Source organism: Agelaius tricolor, unplaced genomic scaffold (assembly GCF_023055355.1).
Source record: "Agelaius tricolor isolate 1412-34295 unplaced genomic scaffold, bAgeTri1.0.p SCAF_33, whole genome shotgun sequence".
NCBI classification, from domain to species: domain Eukaryota; kingdom Metazoa; phylum Chordata; class Aves; order Passeriformes; family Icteridae; genus Agelaius; species Agelaius tricolor.
The window spans coordinates 3,635,531-3,655,148 of NW_027269293.1; the positions used below are offsets into that span (position 1 = coordinate 3,635,531).

Here is a 19,618-nt window from a genome sequence, read left to right on the forward strand (position 1 = left end):
CCCAGCTCCGTGTCCCTCCTTTGGGCACTCTCCAACAGCTTTGGACCCTTCTGATCTCGTGGTGCCCAAAGTGCCCCCAGCACTGGAGGTGAGGCTGCCCCAGGGCAGAGCAGAGTGGGACAATCCCTCCCTGGGCCTGGTGCCCCCAGCACAGGGTGGCCCTTGGGGCTGCCAGGGCCCAGCAGTGACTCAGATCCAACTTGCCCCTGACCAGGACCCCCAGGGCCCTTTCTGCAGTGTCTGAGATGAGCCAGATCTGCTGTGATGCCTGGAACAGTTGCTGAGCACATCCCAAGGGATGCTCCTGCCTTAGAAGAGCTCAGCTTGGGCACCTTGGTCTGGTTCTCTGCATGTCTGCTGATTTCCAGGACATCTGGGTCTTGTCTGGCTTTGGGATTTGCTGCTGAATTCCTTTTTTCCTCAGCCCCTTCCCCAGCTCCGTGTCCCTCCTTTGGGCACTCTCCAACAGCTTTGGCTCCTTCTGATCTCGTGGTGCCCAAAGTGCCCCCAGCACTGGAGGTGAGGCTGCCCCAGGGCAGGGCAGAGTGGGACAATCCCCTCCTTCAGCCAGCTTTGACCATCCTGGCTCCTTGCCTCATCCTGCCCCCACACAGCCCTTCCAGAAAGCAGAGGAGTCTCCAAGTTACCTTTGTGGCCTCTGGAGACTCAGAGGAGGGGAGGAACATGAGCCACTGGGGTTTGAGGAAGGGGAAGAGCCTGGGGCAGGCACCCCAGGACCTGGGCCAGCAGAGCCTCTTTTGGCTCTCACCCAGGATTTCTCTTTGTGAACAGCTCTCCCTGGGTCAGAGAGAGCTTTGGCCACCCTGTCTGTGGGAGTGACTGGCAGACAAGAGGATGTGGTGCAGTCAGAGGGGAAAAAAAAAAGGCTTCAGTATAAGTCAGTGTCCACAGCTTTAATGCACAGCTGTCCTGAGTAAAACCACATACATCAATAAATAGAGTTAATAATAATAATTAGAGCAGCCCCAACAAACCCAGCTGCCACCAGTTTGGCTTCAGTGTTCTCCGCTGTGCCCTTGTCAGCGAGGGGTGCTGGTGCTTGACTACCACAGAGGACACAGAAGCAGCACCGTGTCCCTTCCCCCTCGTGGGGATGTGCTGGAGGAACCCTCCAGCTCCCTGAACCCCAACCTGGGCAGAGCCTCCCGAGGCACCTGTGGGCTCCCACCTTGCTTCATGCCCAGCATCACGAGGCCTCAGCTGCTCCCTGCCCCTGCCTGAGGAACAGGAGGAACACAAGCGAGTGTGAGCATCACACACAGCCCGTGCCCAGGGAGGCCTGAGGGCACCCAGCTCTAGCACTGCTTGTGGGGCTCCTCCAGGGTGACATAGGGCACCACAACAGGCCACGAGTCGCTGGGCCAGTATTCCAGCTTGGGCTTGAACGAGGGCATCTCGTAGCTGACGTCGAAGTAGATGACCAGAGGGCAGCAGTACAGCAGGGACAGGGCTATCAGCACGTGCCTGACAAGGAAACCAGAAATGTCTGTTGGCCAGAGGGTCATGGCATGGTCACCCTGAGGCTGCAGCCCCCAAAGGCCCCACCAGGGCTGCAGGGAGTGTTGTGGCCTGCAGGGTTTGTGCCTACAGGGAGATCCTGGCAGGGCTCTGCGAGCTGGGCTGGGGACAATTCCTGGTGCAGCAGGGCTGGGGTGGCAGAGGGGACTCATTCCAACCATTCCCCATTTCCTGGCTGCATTGTCTGTCCCAGCCATCCCAGTGCTTTGTGGGGATGGATCTGGGTGTGCAGCACTTGCAGCCCCACCTGGGCAGGCACTGAAATGTCAGCTCCAAACAAAGCCCTGCCTCTCAGTTTGGCTGCTAAAAGAAGCCTGAGGATGTTGCACTTCACACAGCAGCCTGGGAGCAGCCACAGCCCTTGGAGAGCCCACCTCAAAGGGATTTCTGGAACCATCTCACTTGCAAAACAGTGTGGAAGTGGAGAGGGACATTAAACAGTGAATCCTTGGGCTGAGTGAGGAGAAACACCAATAGTGACAGGAAAAGGGGGAGAGAGTGGGGAAATAATTTTTCTATTTCTCTGCCGTGGACCTTTCAGGCCAGGAAATGTTTGGGCTGGGGTTCCTGGAGCCCTTACCAGAAGCTGTGGAAGTAGGGGAAGTTGATGGCCTGCCAGAGCCAGCAGAGCCAGCGGTCACTGATCCAGCTGGTGATGGCCAGGGCCCACCACATCACCATGACTGCAGCCATCCGGTGAACCCGCTTGTCATTGCACCTGCAGGACACAGGGAGGGACAGGGAGCACAGTAATCATGTTGGGAGGAAAGGGGGGTGTAAAGAGGGCTGGTTCCTGCCTGCACATGCAGCAGTGCAAACCCCAGCAAGCTCCTTCTGGAGAGTATTCCACAGGAACTGGAGAAGTGTGGCTCTGGGGAGAGGATTTCTGACTTTCTGGGGGTGAGGATGATGCTGGGAGATGCCAAAGCACTCCTGTCTTTCTCTCCAGACCCTGGTGGGTTCTTCCAGCCCCACACTAGTTCCCAAAAGCCCCACAAAGGGGAAGGAGCTGCAGAGGTGGCAGCCAAGGGGGAGAATCATGGACTCATAGAAGTGTAAAAGTTAGAAAATACCTCTAAGATCATCATGTCCAGCTCTTAACCCAGCACCACCTCCATGTTCAGCACAAAACCCTGCTCTCAAATTCCACATCCACAGGGCATTTTTGAAACCTTCCAGGGATGTTTTCAAAAATGCCCTGTGTTTGAAACCTTCCAGGGGTGATGACACCACCAATGTCCCATGGATTTTTAAAAACTTTCGGGGGTGATGACTCCACCACTGTCCCATGGGTTTTTGAAAACCAGGGATGATGATTCTACCACTGTCCCATGGGTTTTTAAAAACTTTCAGGGATGATGATTCCACCACTGTCCCATGGGTTTTTGAAACCTTCCAGGGATGATGATTCCACCACTGTCCCATGGGTTTTTAAAAACTTTCAGGGATGATGATTCCACCACTATCCCATGGGTTTTTGAAACCTTCCAGGGATGATGATTCCACCACTGTCCCATGGGTTTTTGAAAACCAGGGATGATGATTCCACCACTGTCCCATGGGTTTTTAAAAACTTTCAGGGATGATGATTCCACCACTATCCCATGGGTTTTTGAAACCTTCCAGGGATGATGATTCCACCACTGTCCCATGGATTTTTGAAACCTTCCAGGGATGATGATTCCACCACTGTCCCATGGGTTTTTAAAAACTTTCAGGGATGATGATTCCACCACTGTCCCATGGGTTTTTGAAACCTTCCAGGGATGATGATTCCACCACTGTCCCATGGGTTTTTAAAAACTTTCAGGGATGATGATTCCACCACTATCCCATGGGTTTTTGAAAACCAGGGATGATGATTCCACCACTGTCCCATGTATTTTTGAAACCTTCCAGGGATGATGATTCCACCTCTGTCCCATGGGTTATCCCCATTCTGCATGGCCACCTGTGCCAGGTGCCCTTCCTGTCCCCCACTGCCCACTCAGCCTCTGCCTGCTCCCTCCCAAGTACACGTGGCTGGTGAGGACTTGGGCTCAGGTCAGTGTTGAGGATGGAGTCACTGCCCAGCAGGAGCACAGCTGGAGCTGCAGGTAACCCCTGAGCCCCCTCCTTACTTCTTGAGCTCCTTCCAGGTCAGGTACAGCAGGTGGAAGGCGATGCAGTTGAGAGCGTAGGCATTGAGGGTGGGCTTGACAAAAGACATCAGGGTGCTGATGATGGTGGTGATACCAGTCAGCCAGAAGAAATGCCTCCTGAGGGGAATTGGGACAGTGTCAGTGCCACCAGGGCTCACAGGATGGGGAAGGTCCTGAGAGGGGCAAAGCTTCTCCAGCACCTCCCTTCTGTCTGCATGTGGCTGACTCAGTGTCTGTGGGGTCCTGGCAGGGAGGGTGAGGTGGCAGCCCCCAGTGGGTCTGTGACAGACCCCGGGCACAGCCCAGAGGCAGCTCCTGCACTTTCCTGGGGTGAGGATGAGGCACGGGCAGGGAGCTCTGCACAGGGAAGGGCTGTGCAAACACCGCTCTGGGCTCCCTGAGCAACAGCACGGCTCAGAGGGGCCTTTCACATGCAAATCCCTTCCCAAGTCCCTCTCTCTCCCCCAGCTGTGTCTCCTCTGTGAACTCCTGGTGACCTCCTGCTCGGCATGGGAGGGAAGAGCAGCCTTGGAGCAGGTCCTTGCAAGGAGCTGGGCTGGCTCAGAGGGCTCCAGCCAGGAGGGGACATCCCCTGAGTAAAGCCCTGCTGGGTTCCCACTCTGCTGGTGTCACACACATCTTTTATGGAAAATCCTTTCCTTAGGACTTTTCCTCTTGAGGAGCTGAGAGGCCTCAGGAACAAAATGTAAACATTGATTATCTGCTGCTGTGGAATGCAACAGGTGCATCTGGGATTGGTCTCGTGGTTGTTTCTAATTAATGGCCAATCACAGCCCAGCTGGCTCAGACTCTCTGTCCCAGACACAAACCTTTGTTATCATTCCTTGCTATTCTATTCTTAGCCAGCCTTCTGATGAAATCCTTTCTTCTATTCTTTTAGTATAGTTTTAATGTAATATATATCATAAAATAATAAATCAAGCCTCCTGAAACATGGGGTCAGATCCTCATCCCTTCCCTCATCCAAGAACCCCTGTGAACACCATCACATGCTGGTCCATGCCCTCCCAGTGGCCCCATCCTTTCTGCTGGGCTCCTCCTTGAAATGAGGGCTGTGACCCTCTTGTCCTATGGGAAACCCCCTCAGCCTTGAGGGAAATCTCTCTGTGGATGACAGGGGATGCTGGAACAGATTGACAGCATGAGTAATTGAATGTTAGTGTTCAGGAATGTTTCATTTCCTAATTAATTTTGAAATTCTCCATGCAAAGTTTCCTCTGCAGTGACACAAACACAAACAGCTCCAACTGAGAGGAGAATTTTGACTTTTCCTCTGTCAGCACCATAAGGAGGGCCTGATCCTAAAGCCCTTCAGGTACCTCAGAGCTGACCCCTTGCAGGGGAACTGGGGGATCTGTGGGTCCCTACACCTCAGTGTCAGTGTCCCAACCCTCCCCTCAGAGCCTGACCATGCCCCTCTGGTCATACCTGGTCTTGATGCACTTGGGGAAGTAAGCCTGTGGGTACCAGAAGGAATAAGCCACAGCCAGTGTCCAGAGGATGGAGAGCTCATCCAGGAGCTGTCCCACGTAGCTCAGGGTCATGTGGAAGTACATGGAGAAGAGACCTGCGAGGAGCAAGGGCACCTTGAGATGACAAAGCTCCATCCTCCCACCAGCCTTGGGAGGTTCTTGGGGGCTGTTCCTGAAGATCCACCATTCCTGAAGACCCACCATTCCTGAAGACCCACCATTCCCATAGATCCACCATTCCTCAAGATCCACCATTCCCCAAGATCCACCATTCCTCAAGATCCACCATTCCCAAAGATCCACCATTCCCATAGATCCACCATTCCTCAAGATCCACCATTCCTCAAGATCCACCGTTCCCGAAGACCCACCATTCCTCAAGACCCATTATCCCTCAAGACCCACCATTCCTCAAGATCCACCATTCCTCAAGACCCACCATTCCTCAAGACCCATTATCCCTCAAGACCCACCATTCCCAAAGATCCACCATTCCCAAGATCCATTCCTCAAGATCCACCATTCCTGAAGACCCACCATTCCCAAAGGTCCACCATTCCCACAGATCCCGAAGACCCACCATTCCTCAAGATCCACCATTCCCAAAGACCCACCATTCCTCAAGACCCACCATTCCCAAAGACCCACCATTCCCAAAGACCCACCATTCCTCAAGACCCACCATTCCCAAAGACCCACCATTCCTCAAGACCCACCATTCCCCAAGACCCACCATTCCTCAAGATCCATTCCCAAAGACCCACCATTCCTCAAGATCCACCATTCCCAAAGACCCACCATTCCTCAAGACCCACCATTCCCCAAGATCCACCATTCCCAAAGACCCACCATTCCTCAAGATCCACCATTCCTGAAGAGCAGGGTGTGGATTTTGCTGTTCAAGGGGGCTGGACTGAGTCAGTCCAGTCACACCATGGGGATTACAGGGCTGGAAGCTGCACATCCACAGCTCCAGCAACCATGGGCTGCAGGCTTCAAACACACCTGGCTGCTTGGTTGCCCATCCCAATTTTCCCTGTGCTTTGGCCACTGAGACCCTCCAAAGGTCTCATGTTGGGTAGTCTGGCAACCTGTCTGAGTTTTCCCACAGTGCTGGCACCCACCTACGAGGATGAGCAGCCCTGAGACAAAGTAGAGGGGCACAGCCTTCTTCTGGCAGTACTGCCTGTTCAGGTACAGCAGGGCAGGGGACAGCAGAAAGAAGCTCACATTGCTGATCTGGAAAACAAGAGGCACACTCAGCTCCTGTGTGACCGTGCTCACAGGGGTTCTTGGATGAGGGAAGGGATGAGGATCTGACTCCACGTTTCAGAAGGCTTGATTTATTATTTTATGATATATATTACACTAAAACTAGACTAAAAGAATAGAAGAAAGGATTTCATCAGAAAGCTAGCTAAGAATAGAAAAGGAAGGAATGATAACAAAGGTTTGTGGCTCGGGCTCTCTGTCTGAGCCAGCTGGGCTGTGATTGGCCATTAATTACAAACAACCACATGACACCAATCCCAGATGCACCTGTTGCATTCCACAGCAGCAGATAATCATTGTTTACATTTTATTCCTGAGGCGTCTCAGCTTCTCAGGAGGAAAAAGTCCTAAGGAAAGGATTTTCCATAAAAGATGTCTGCGACACTCCTGGGCAAGCCCCATCCCACCACGTGGCTCAGTGTCTCTGTGTGTGAGGAGGATCCTGATCTCCAGCAGGAAGCAGGGGTTGTTCTTGGCACAGGCAGAGGGCAGAGGTGTTTCTCCAGAAGGCAGGCTGGAACTGGAAGGGCAGCTCTTGCTGTGGCAGCCAGCAGTGGCTGCAGACACCTCTGCCCTCCCTCAGGGCCAGCAAGCCCAGCGTGAGCTGCTGTGTCCCTTTTGGGTGATGCTGGTTTATCTTCAGCTGCCTGGTGCCTCCAACAACTCCTCTGTTTTCATCCATCTCCCTCTCATGTCAACCCAGACCCTCCAGGAGCTGCCTGGATGGCTCCTGACCCTGTGAGGGGTTGGGAGGGTGTGAGGAGCTCAGCCAGCACAGCAAGGCAAGGTCAGCAAAACATCCTGACCTGGGACTGGGTGTGGTGGGAGCAGCAGGATGAGCAGGACATCAGTAGGTGGGAACAGGCAGGACTGAGGTGACATCCTGTGGTGTCAGGTGTGAAGCCACCTGGCCTGGGGAGGAGAGGTGTTCTGGACACTGGTAATTACATGAGGTCATCAACCTCCTCTAAACACACCTGGCGAATGAACACAGAGGAATGATTCTGCTCTGGTTTCCAACTCTGCAAAATTCCTTCTTTGACCGACTTTGATTAGTCTGGGGAAGAGGGGATGGTGCTGGGGAGGAGGGGATGGTGATGGGGAGGAGGGGATGGTGCTGGGGAAGAGGGGATGGTGCTGGGCAGGGAGGATGGTGCTGAGGATGAGGATGGTGCTGGGGAAGAGAGGATGGTGCTGGAGAGGAGGGGATGGTGCTGAGGATGAGGATGGTGCTGGGGGGGAGAGGATGGAGCTGGAGAGGAGGGGATGGTGCTGGAGAGGAGGGGATGGTGCTGGGCAGGAGGTGATGGTGATGAGGAAGAGGGGATGGTGCTGAGGATGAGGATGGTGCTGAGGATGAGGATGGTGATGAGGAGGAGGGGATGGTGCTGGGGCTCAGCCTCTTGCTGGGCTGGCTGAAGGTGCCAGTGCTTTGCAGAGAGGAGATGCTGATGGGCAAAATGTGGGAGCTGGGGAGGAGCAGTGAGTGCCCAAAGCCTGGACCTGTCTGCTGGGCCAGGCCTGCTCCTCTCTGCAGCACAGGGAAGGGAAATCTGAACTCATTTAATTACCCTCTGTGGGCTCCTACCTTGCCTTTTTCACCTGACTTTGCAAGCTCAGGGAGGGGATGTCAGTGGGAAGCATGGCCTCCCCAGTGAAAATGGTTTTTGCTTATGAAAGGTTGGGATTGTGGTGCTGCATTTACCTGCCAGACAGCTCTTTGGGGCTCTGCAGCCATCTGCTCAAGTGCCATTTGGCAAAGCACCAGCGTGACTTTTATCTCAGCCTTTTCCTTTCATCTTCCAGCTCCACGCTGACCCAGACCCCACCCCTGGAATTTGGCATCCACAGCTGGAGTCTCTCCCCTCAGCAGCACCAGGTAAACTGCAAAATCGGTGCTGGGATCCCCTGGGATCCCAGTTTATGGTAACAGGGCTGCAAATCACCAGGATGTTGTCATTTCTCTGGAACACACCCTCTCCTATTCCAGAGGGAAACACAATTCATTCCTAATGTGAGGTCTCTATTCCCTTAAACACCGGAGATTCATCTTGATTTTCACTAAGGCTTCCATGAGACAAGTTGATGCTCCCATTAGCAGCAGTTCTCGGGGCTGAATGGATTTGTTTTCCATAGGTGCTTAGAGCCAAACCCAGGCCAATTCCCACTCCAGCCATGAAAAGAGAAGTGCTGCTCCCACTTGCACCCTCGAGGTCAAATTGTTCAGAAACGACTGAGAAATCAAACCGTGTGTTCAAGCAACAGCCGCGCTTCAAACATTTCTTTTCCCTTGAAATGATTAAGGAGGCTTTTGGAAGGCAAGGAGAGGGAAAACGCTTTGGGGAAAAGGCAGGAGAGTGCAAGTGCCAGCATGAATTCAGTGAGGAAACTGAAGAGAGAGGAGAGCCCCGCATCCCCGAGCGCCGGGCATTGCAACAGCGCCATTAATTACATGATAGCTGCGTTATCACTTCATTAACCCGGGACGAGATGTGCAAGATCTGATAGCAGAAGGGAGGGAGAACCGGGGGAACCGTGCCAATAGGGTCAGGAAGATAAACGGGATTCCTTGCAGAGCAGCCAAGCTGGGAGTTTAGGGAACAGCTCCCACCCCCGTGGGGGACACGAGGTTTTCATCACTCTGATTTGTAAATGCTGACTTTCTGTCTTCCCTCTGGGATGTGGCAAGCTCCATCTCAGATGTGGCTGGGAGGGTTCTGCTCCCAGGACAGCCACTGGGAGTTTTCCTGGAGTTTCTGCTCAGGCTGGGAGCCCCTAGCACAGCTTCTGTTTCAACCTCTCTGCTCACACTGGCCAGGAGCAGCAGCTCCCTCTGTCCAGGATGTGGTTTTGGAGCCAAGGTGTGACAGGACATGTGAGAGTCCCCCTGCCTGAGCTCCCACTCCCCAATAAATGTGAGTTATTGCTCAGCTGAACCCAACTATTTGCTGCTTCTCCTAGGAGAGAAGTGAGGCTGGGATCAGCAACATGGCTCAAACCCTGGTGCATGAACAGGATCATTGGGAAGAGCCCAACTTCTGCAGCTCCAGCCTGAGACAGAGGGGCAGAACCTTCACTGTGACAGGTGAGATCAACCTCTGATGGGATTGAGGCAGGAGGGGCTGGTTTAAGCACAGCAGCAGAGGCTGCTCCTCACTCACAGAATGCACAGAATTCACAGAATGCACAGAATGGATGCTCCAGCCAGGCACTTTCTGCAGTGCAAGGAGATTCCTGGCAGGGAAGGACTCATGGCAGGGAGCTCATTCTCACTAACAGTGAAGCAGCTTCAGCTGACAGAGGAGCCCACAGGGCCAGACACAGAAGGGAACAGCTCTGGGGCTCTCCAGGGCTGTGCAGCAAGTTCCTAAAGCCAGGCCTGTGCTGTAGGGGATGAGGCTGCAGGTGCTGACATCACAATGCCTCTGCTTTGGGGTAGAAAGCAGCAGTTTGGGGAGTGCTTGCATCATCCTGGGCACAACTTTCTGGGCAGGCAGGAAGAGCCATGGGATTAGTGAGAATGTGAGTGGGCCAGGACACCCCACACACCCTTCTCTGATAGATCTGCACCCTTTATTTCACCACTCCATGGAGCACCCAGGAGTTCTGGGTGTGAGCAGCATCAGAGCTGCTGCAGAGACCCTGCTGGTGTCATTGCCAGCATCTTGGATCAGTCATTTCAGCAAAGAAACCAGGGTAGAAAGACAAATCCCTGACTGATGGCCCTCCTGGAGCACAATTCTGCTCTCCCCTGAGCAGCCAGAAGACAATAAATGTCTGGGTCACTGAGTCACTATAAACAGAGTTTTGTTGCTGAACTGCATCCAGCCATGAGCCACCATGTATCATTAGGTACTTCAAGGTACTGTTTACATGCTTTTCTCATACCCCTGGTGCTTATTTCCAATAAAAAGCATCCAAGCCAAGCAGGCCTGAGAGAGTGTGGCTGGCACAGAGCAATCCCCAGCAGCACAGAGCAGCTCTGCTCCAGCCCCAGGCAGGCCTGGCAGGAAGACATTGAGGAGGATGCTCTGTGAGCAAACCCTGCTGATTTAGTGAGGCTTGGCTGGGTTCCCAGCTAGCCTAAAACTCCAGAAAATTGACACTGAGGTAAATATTGGTACAATTAATTCAGGGCAGTAACAATTGCAGCAACCTGAATGTGGGGAACAAATGAGTGGGGAGATGAAGAGAAGATGCAGGCTGGTAGGATCACAGCTGGGATGGTGTCCTGTCACAGCCATCTTTGATGGAAAATCCTTTCCTTAGGATTTTTCCTCCTGAGAAGCTGAGAGGCCTCAGGAACACAATGTAAACAATGATTATCTGCTGCTGTGGAATGCAACAGGTGCATCTGGGATTGGTCTCATGTGGTTGTTTCTAATTCATGGCCAATCACAGCCCAGCTGGCTCAGGGTCTCTGTCCCAGACACAAACCTTTGTTATCATTCCTTCCTATTCTATTCTTAGCCAGCCTTCTGATGAAATCCTTTCTTCTATTCTTTTAGTATAGTTTTAATGTAATATATATCATAAAATAATAAATCAAGCCTTCTGAAACATGGAGTCAGATCCTGATCTCTTCCCTCATCCTCAGACCCCTGTGAGCACGGGCACAGTGCCCTGAGCCCCAGCTGGATCTGCAGGCTGCAGCCAGCAGGGATAGCTCCAGATCTCAGCCTGGCCAGATTTCTATAACCCTTTCTATAATCTAGATTTCTACAATTCTTTAGGGCACACCACAAGGAGCCTGATCCTGGGGGGGATCCCAGAGCAGGAATGGGGGTCCCTGTGCTGCTGCAGGGGTGAGACCCAGGCAGTGCCAGCCAAGGATGGGAACAAGGCAATGCCAAACAGGCTGAAGGAGGAACCCAGGCAGTGCCAAACAGGCTGTGCTGGGTGAAAGAGGGACCCAGGCAGTGCCAGCCAAGGATGGGAACAAGGCAGTGCCAAACAGGCTGAAGGAGGAACCCAGGCAGTGCCAAACAGGCTGTTCTGGGTGAGGAAGGGTCCCAGGCAGTGCCAAACAGGCTGTGCTGGCTGAGGAAGGGTCCCAGGCAGTGCCAAACAGATTGTGCTGGTTGAAACAGGGATCCAGGCAGTGTCACCCAGGCTGAGGAAAGGACCCAGGCAGTGCCAGCCAGGCTGTTCTGGGTGAAAGAGAGACCCAAGAAGTGCCAAACAGGCTGAAGGAAGAACCCAGGCAGTGCCAGCCAGGCTGTGCTGGGTGAAGAAGGGACCCAGGCAGAGCCAAACAGGCTGTGCTGAGTGAGGAAAGGACCCAGGCAGTGCCAGCCAGGCTGAAGGAGGGAGCCAGACAGTGCTAAACAGGATGAAGGAAGAACCCAGGCAGTGCCAGCCAGGCTGTGCTGGGTGAAGAAGGGTCCCAGGCAGTGCCAAACAGATTGTGCTGGTTGAAAGAGGGACCCATGTAGTGTCACCCAGGCTGAGGAAAGGACCCAGGCAGTGCCAAACAGGCTGTGCTGGGTGAAGAAGGGTCCCAGGCAGTGCCAGCCAGGCTGTGCTGCTCAGGAAGGGCTGATGCCCATGTCAGTGATGTTCCTGCCCACCTTTGGTGCCAAGGTGAGCACAGCACAGCGTCAGGGCTGTTGTCAGATGCTCAGATAATGGCAGATTTTAGGGGGGTTTGCTCCTCTGCCACCCCTTGTGTGGGCAGGGGTCGCCAGCCAGCCCAAGCTGACGTGGCAGGGTTGGATTCCTGCTGCTCAGGAATCACATCCTGACACAGAATTGTTCCCTTCCTGCACTGGCATTTTGCTGATCTCCTGAGCCTGGCAGAAAGGACAGCAGTGCAGGGACCACCAAAATCTCTTTCTCTGCTGAGGAAGAGGTGCTCAGTGTCTTACAGAGGAGAACAAGGGCAAGTCCCACCACTGGGAAAAAATCCTGCAGGGTTTGCTTGTCCATATCCCTCCCTATGTCATATAAATACAGACATTGCCCTCTTGCAACATACAATTATATGGATTCTGCCTGGGAATTCAGCATTGAGGGATCCTATTTTCTTTCTTAAAAAAATCTCTTCATTGTATGTTAATATTTGCCTTGGTATTGAAATCAGACCTATTTCTGTTGGCTCTGTTGGACCACTTCATCACACAAATATCACTAAACTTTTTTTTATCAGGTTGGAAGTTAAATTCATTAGATCTTCCCTTTTTTTGACCTGCCTCCTCACTGATACTCTCACATCTCTGAGTTGCAAAATTTCAAGTTCTCTCTCTCCCTCAGTATCACATTCCTTTTTATCTGCATTGAGACATGCATTGGAGAGCTTTTCCTCACTGTGCCTGAGTCCCACACAGTGAGAATTCATCCCAACAAGCCCAGTGGTGTGCATTGGGAACCTGGCACGTGGCTGTGCCTGGCAGGGGCCTCCTCCAGGACTGGGCACCTGGGTGAGATTTTCAGGAGTAGCCACAGAATTTAGAAACCCGTGCCACAAAATGAGCCAGGCAGCTGAGAGTTAATGTTTTATGGGAGTTACAGGCCTACAAGAATTAGTCATGCATCTGGCCACACCAGCTGGTGTCCAGCAGAGGAGTCAGACACTGAAGTGCTTCTGAAGAGCTCCTGAGGTAGTTGTTGGTGTGATAAGGAATCTGAGCCACTTTGTAAGCCTGGTGTCAGTGGTACCTCAGCTCCAAAAATGCTGCCTTGTGTCTCCAACTAGGACAAGAGGCAAATTTACCTCCTGGAAGGAAGGAATTCACACCAAACCCAAAACCTTCTCTCTCAGGCTTTATGCTCTTGGTGGAAATCAGCCCCTCTGCAGTGTTAGCAGCCACTCTCTCCAACCCAGAGGCTTTGGGCACTTCCAGCTGCATTTAGAATGGTTTGGGTTGGCAGGGACCTTAAAGATCACCCCCTTCCACCCCTTGCCATGGGCAGGGATATGTTCCACTCACGCAGGTTGCTCCAAGCCCTGAAATCTGAGATGCTGATGTGAGTGTTGAGTGATTTCTCCATCTCCTTGCTCATTTCCCTGCTCTGCGCCTCTGAGCCCATGCAGCAGCAAACACACAAAACACCCAGCTGGATGCCACAGGGAAGCAGGGTCTGGTCTGGACTGGCAGATCTTTCTTTGCTGAGTGCCCCAAAGAGCAGTGAGCACACACAGCCCCCTCCTCTGAGACCCTGGAGCCTGCAGGACTCGGGCTGGGGAATTATCGTTATTACAGGTAATTTATTAAAAACAGGAAATGCTTTAAAAAAAAAAAAGAGGAAGAGCCATTTCCATGAGAACAAGATCTTCTAGTGTTAGGCAGCAATTGCCAAAAGCTGTAAACAAGGCCTGTGGAAGGCTGTAAATCCACATGCCTCACACCCCTGGGAGCTCTTTAATTGCTCTGAGGGAGCAGGACATGCTCGGAGAGGCTGCTTATCTCCAGCCCTCTGCAGGCAGATATGGATGCTCCAGCCCAGGCACTGGCACTGGAGGCAGCCTGGGTGATAAAGGATCACAGGAGGTGAAACTGGCTCCTGCTCTGAGCCGAGTTCCGTGTTCCCAACCTGCCTGACACGGTTCATGGAAGTGCTGCCTCTCATTTTGCCACTCCTGTACATTTAGCTGGAATATGTGAGCCCTGTGTGGGACTTAGCCCGGCTGGCAGCAGAGCTGCAGGACTGGTATAACAGGATCTCACAGATCTGGGCTCTGAAGGAGCTCTGCCAGAGTTTTCTCACTGGGAATCAACCCCACACACACAACACAGAAATGCCCCTGACCCCAGCAGGTTTCAGGGAGCAACCATTGCAAGCAACAAAACTCCCCCGATTCACCTGAAGCTCAGAGCACACTCCCCACACCAGCACCCTCCAGCGCCAGGAGGTTCAAAGGAGCGAGGAGGAGGAAAGAAAGCAGGGATGTCCCATGCTCTGTGTGTGTCCCCAAGCAGCTCCTGGGTGCCTGGAAGCAGCCCCAGCCTCCCCAGGGCACTCACGGTGTTGTAGTACTCCGCGATCACCGCCGAGCGCACGAAGTTGCTCTCACACCAATCCACCTCGGCACTCTGGTAGGAAAAAATGCTCGGCATCCTCAGCACCCTGGGGAAAAGGAGAGCAGCAGGTCAGTGGTGGGCACAGGGGAGGACAGGGCTGCACACCCAAAGGGGACCCTGCTCCTCACACGTGTGGCTGCAGCACGGCGCCTTACCCAGCTACCAAGGGCTCATCTTCTCCCCAACACACATCTTACTGCTCAGCAGTTCCTATTTCCCCTCGATGCAGGAGCTGCAAATTGCCCCAGAAAATGCTCTTGGACTCTGAGGATAGTCAGCAATCCATGGCATTAACATCTCTTGCCAGGTGCTGTTGCTGTCACATTTCTCTTCCCCATTTCAGCCCAGTCCTGGTCACCTCATCTTCTCCCTTCTCCTCACTTTCTTTATGACTCAGACCTTCCTGCCAGGAAGACTTCCCTGTGCTCTGTGAGTTACCTCTGGGGAGTGGACAGCCATGAGAGGTTGGTGCTCATTGGTTCTGTTCTCCACTGTCGCTCCTCAGCATCTTCCCAAGGGCTGGAACTTGGCTTGTGGGAGCTCAGGCCTGGAGCACCAGCACAGACCCTGGGCATTGCTGGAGTCCTGGGGCACTGGGAGCACTGGGAGCACTGGGAGGTGCCTCTTTCCTCTGAATTCGGTTGCACTCGGGGTGCACTCCCAGGCAAAGTCCACCCTGGTTTACCAGTGAAGGGGTTGGAGCGGGTTCTCCACTGCCAGCCCCAGCCTCTGGCAGCACTGCAGCTACAAATGGGACTCCAAACAAAAACAAAGTCTCACCTTCTGCCTGTTTTCCCCCCCATGTTAAAGACTTTCCTGTCCTCGTTGTTTCTCAGCACTTTCATTAATTTGAAAAATCAGTTCTGATCTTGTTTTCATCAGAAGTTTCCTATTTGCTATATTTTTTTTTTCAGATCCTTGAGACTTTAGAGCTGTTATTGAAGACAGGTGCCAACCTTAGAGGCATCTGGAAGCACCCCCAAACCCATGGTATCTGGATTTTTGGTACAAAACAGAGACAGGAATTCCCTGGAGCTGAGCAGTTCAGTCCCTGGATGCTGTGTGGGACTAACCCAGCCAGCTGTGCTGCTCCAGCCCTGCAGAGTGAGCAGGTTTGGGGTGACACCAGGCAGGTGACACTGCCTCAGTGGCACCTCTGAGCTCCTGAGACACTGGTGGCAAACAGCTTTTCTTTGAAAACCTTTTCATCTCTAATGCAGGGAAGGGAAGTTTGTCTCAAACCCTCTCATCAGTCGATGGTGTCCTTGAGGAGAAACTCCCCATTTGCAGCAGGGTGAGCTGAGCCACCACCATGTCCAGCAGTGCCCTGGGTGTGCAGCAGGGTGAGGCTCCCACAGCTGCCTCTGCCTCCCTTCCCAAGCAGTTCAAAGGGAGGGAACACAGGAGTGGAACACAAACGAGCTCTTCTGCAGCTCCTGCTCCGACCAGACCGACCGACTCGAGGCTGAGCTCCGCTCTAACCATGGCCTCTCCTTAATCCAGGCTGGCTGCTCCCCAGAGCAGCTGAGATCACAGCCACAGGAGGCCAAGAGGTGGCAGGCAGAACGGTTTGAGGGCTGACTCTCCCCTCTGCTGGGTTTCCATGTGCTCCTTCACACCCCAGGGACTCTCTCCTCATCCCTCATCGCTTCTACAGCGATGCAAGGTGAAAAAACAACTGGAGCCAGGATGGCAAATCCCAGCTCATGGATAAAGGGATGTCAGTGGAGAGATGGTGAAGGGATGGAGAGGCAGAAGAAGGAGAAGAAGGAGGAGAAGGAGAAGCAGAAAAATGGGAGCAGTGATGGAGTGCCCAGCACTGGCTGCTGGTGTCTCCTCCCAGCCTGGCTTACCTGTGTTCCCTGGATGGACCAGCACTGCTTCCACACGCTCTGGGAGCTCCAAGGTTTCCAGCAAAGCTGGAGCAGCAACCTGCCCTGCCTCTCTAGCTCCGGAGGAATGCCCACAGTGTGAGCTCACCGCCAGCAGCCGCCAGAAAATCCCCTCTCTCTGTCCCTAGGGAAAGAGTTGGGATGGGACAGGAGTCATGTGCAGCCTCCAGGCAAAGCTGGGTCCCCACAGGAAACATTTTGGCTGGAGGGGTTTATATCCGTGCCCCCAGATGGGCAGGGGCAGGGAGGCAGGGCAGGGAAGCGTGAGCTGGAAGGGTTGGAGGAGCAGGGGTGGAAATGCAGCCTGAAATCATCCCAGTGCCCCCGGGCAGGCTCCCTGCGCAGGCGCACGCACCTGGACCTGGCCCTGCTTCTCCCAGGGGAGGGAACATCCACAGAACATCCACACAAACTGCCCTGCACAAGGACAAAACCCAGGGCAAGGGTTTCCACCAGAAAGCGTGGAGCGAGGGGGTGCTGCCTAATTCAGGATTTAAATTCAAGCTGCTTCTCAGCTTTTTCCCCAAATGCTGTTTTATTATTATCAAAAAGAAGGTTGTTATCAGATCTCACTTCTTCTAGCAGGTTTATTTTGTTGTTTAGTTAAAGAACTATCAGAACAGGACACCTTTGGGTGACTGCTTTGCAAATATTTTCCTCCTGGACCTCATTCAGGCGTTCAAGAAATTTGGCAGCAATTAAACTTTTCCCCCCCAAAACAACATTTTTTCCCTCCGTGTAGAGCTGAGAGAAGTATGTTGTTTTCTTAAACATGAAACTTATTATTTGGCCACTGCTTCGTGGTGGAGACACCACAGGCAGGGTGAGACCAAGCTTTGAGGTGTCCCTGTCCTTGTCCCTGCTCCTGTCCCTGTTCCTGTCCTTGTCCCTGTGCTTTCTGAAGAGTAGGGATCAAGCCTTTACCATGGGGAGAAGCTCTTTGGGAATTTCAGCCATTTATTTTGCTGCTCCTATGAAAAAGAGCATCCCTGGGAGCCCTGGGCTGTACCAGGGCTTACAAAAGCCTCACAAATCCACCTGGCTTTGGAAATGAGGGTAATTAGCACGGCAGCAGCAGCTGGTATTGCACCATGGTGGAGCCTCCGTTACCTGTCACCAAGGCCAGGCTTTGTGTCCTTCTAGGACAAGCTTGGAGCAGAGGATCCGAGGGGATCCCACAGAGCTGCCCCCACCCCTGGATGGTGAAGGGATCTGGGATGGGTTTGCTTTTTCTTCACTTGGAACTCCCAATGGACTCTGCAGGCACCGAGCTCCCAGGCTGAAAGGAGCTCCCCAGTTCCTCAGGGAATCTTGCCACAGACATCTTTTATGGAAAATCCTTTTTTTAGGATTTTTCCTCCTGAGGAGCTGAGAGGCTTCAAGAATAAAATGTAAACATTGATTATCTGCTGTTGTGGAATGCAACAGGTGCATCTGGGATTGGTTCATGTTGGATGTTTCTAATTAATGGCCAATCACAGCCCAGCTGGCTTGGACAGAAAATCTGAGACAGAGCCTTTGTTATCATTCTTTTCTATTCTATTCTTAGCCAGCCTTCTGATGAAACCTTTCTTCTATTCTTTTAGTATAGTTTTAATGTAATATATATCATAAAATAATAAATCAAGCCTTCTGAAACGTGGGGTCAGATCCTCATCTCTTCCCTCACCCAAGAGCCCCTGTGAACACGGTCACAGAATCTCAGTGAGAAACAAGTGCTGCCTTGCCCATCCCACTGGGAAGGTGGCAGAGATGGATTTGGGAAGGAGATCCCACACAGGTGATGCCTGGTCTGTGTGAACATCTTTGAAAAGAATGAGTTTTGCCACCCCAAAACCTCTGGGGTGAGTGAAGCATCCAAGCATCCCTTCTACATCCTGTGCCAGCAGTGGGTAAATAACTGGGGAGGGTGTCATGGCTCTGCACCTCCCCTGATTCATCAAGAACTAGGTCATAAAGGGAGCTTGGTTTCCTGCTGAGTCCTCACTCCACACTCCTGCTAATGTTTACATCCTCCTGCCTGTGGTCAGCAGGGCCTGGGATGCTGAGGATGCTGAGGATGCTGAGGATGATGAGGATGATGAGGGTGGGTTGGGGACAGGAGGGTGCCCAGGGAGCACAGGGTGAAACTTCTGGGCCTTGTGAGAGTAACACAGAGACCACACAGTGCTGGCTCTGCTGAGGCCCCACCTCAAACCCTGGGGGGAGATTTGGGCTCCTCGTGACAAGAAGGACCTGGAATGTGTCCAGAGAATGGAACAGAGCTGGGGAAGGGTCTGGAGCACCAGGAGGGGCTGAGGGAACTGGGAAGGGGCTCAGCCTGGAGAAAAGGAGGCTCAGGGGGGACCTTGTGGCTCTGCACAGCTCCTGACAGGAGGGGGCACTTGGGGGGGGCTCAGGCTCTGCTCTCTGGCAACAATCAACAAGAGGAAACAGCCTCAAGTTGCTCCAGGGGAGGTTTAGATTGGAAATTAGAGGCTTTTTCTTCACAGAAAGATTGTAAAGCATTGTAATGGGCTGCCCAGGGCAGTGATGGAGTCACCATCCCTGGGGGTGCTCAAAAGTAGCATGGATGTGGCACTTGGGGACATGGGGCAGCGATGAACTCAGTGGCAGCACTGGGCTGAGGGTTGGGCTTGAGCATCTTAAAGGTTTTTCCAGCCTTAAGGACTCTGAGACTCTAAACCTCCCTGTATGTGAAAATTCTTTCTTTTAAAGCTTCCCTGGAGTCCTCACTCCTTGCTGGGCCCTGCTGCCTCCTCCTCACCTGGCTCCTCTCCTGTGCTCAGCTCTGTGCAGCTCAGTGACACAGGGACTGTCCTGTCCCCTCAGCTGCTCCCTTCCTGCTCCTGGCCCTCTTGCAAAGCCCCACATCCCAGGGTTTAACCTGGACAGCCTCATCCAAGCCCCACATCCCAGGGTTTAACCTGGGCAGCCTCATCCAAGCCCCACATCCCAGGGTTTAACCTGGGCAGCCTCATCCCAGTGAGACAGAGTAGATGAGGCTGTGCAGGTTAAACCCTGTCCTGTGTCACAAAGCCTGGCACACGCCCTGGTTGTGTCCCACAACTTATTAAAGATTCTATTTGCAGTTGGTGACTACTTAAAGATCACATCTTACTAGTGATGGTCTGCATTTTGTTTTATTTTCTGTAGAATTCTGGGTTTGTTTTTTTTTTTTTTTTTTTTTTTCTGGTTTTTGTGGTTTTTTTTTTTTTGGTATCATATTGGACAGTAATTAAGGGTTTCTTTCTGCTTTC

General features: G+C 52.9%; 1 protein-coding gene across 1 annotated transcript; it reads right to left on the reverse strand.

The window, feature by feature from the left end:
* Positions 1-1,316: 1,316 nt before the first annotated feature.
* Positions 1,317-14,502, reverse strand: ACER1 (alkaline ceramidase 1). The gene is made up of 6 exons (XM_071452070.1): positions 14,410-14,502; positions 6,298-6,412; positions 5,130-5,268; positions 3,660-3,797; positions 2,120-2,257; positions 1,317-1,485 (listed from the first exon to the last, which is right to left on the reverse strand). The coding sequence occupies exons 1-6, from the start codon at positions 14,500-14,502 to the stop codon at positions 1,317-1,319; spliced, it is 792 nt and encodes a 263-aa protein (XP_071308171.1).
* Between the last annotated feature and the right edge of the window lie 5,116 nt (positions 14,503-19,618).

What these genes read in the sequence shown, in the direction of transcription:
- ACER1 (XM_071452070.1), bottom strand. Translation starts at nt 14,502, where the DNA reads ATGCCGAGCATTTTTTCCTACCAGAGTGCCGAGGTGGATTGGTGTGAG. An exon ending in CCCAAGTGCATCAAGACCAG is followed by an intron (nt 3,798 to 5,129) that starts GTATGACCAGAG and finishes AATTCCCCTCAG; the next exon opens with GAGGCATTTCTTCTGGCTGA. An exon ending in ACCTGGAAGGAGCTCAAGAA is followed by an intron (nt 2,258 to 3,659) that starts GTAAGGAGGGGG and finishes TGTGTCCTGCAG; the next exon opens with GTGCAATGACAAGCGGGTTC.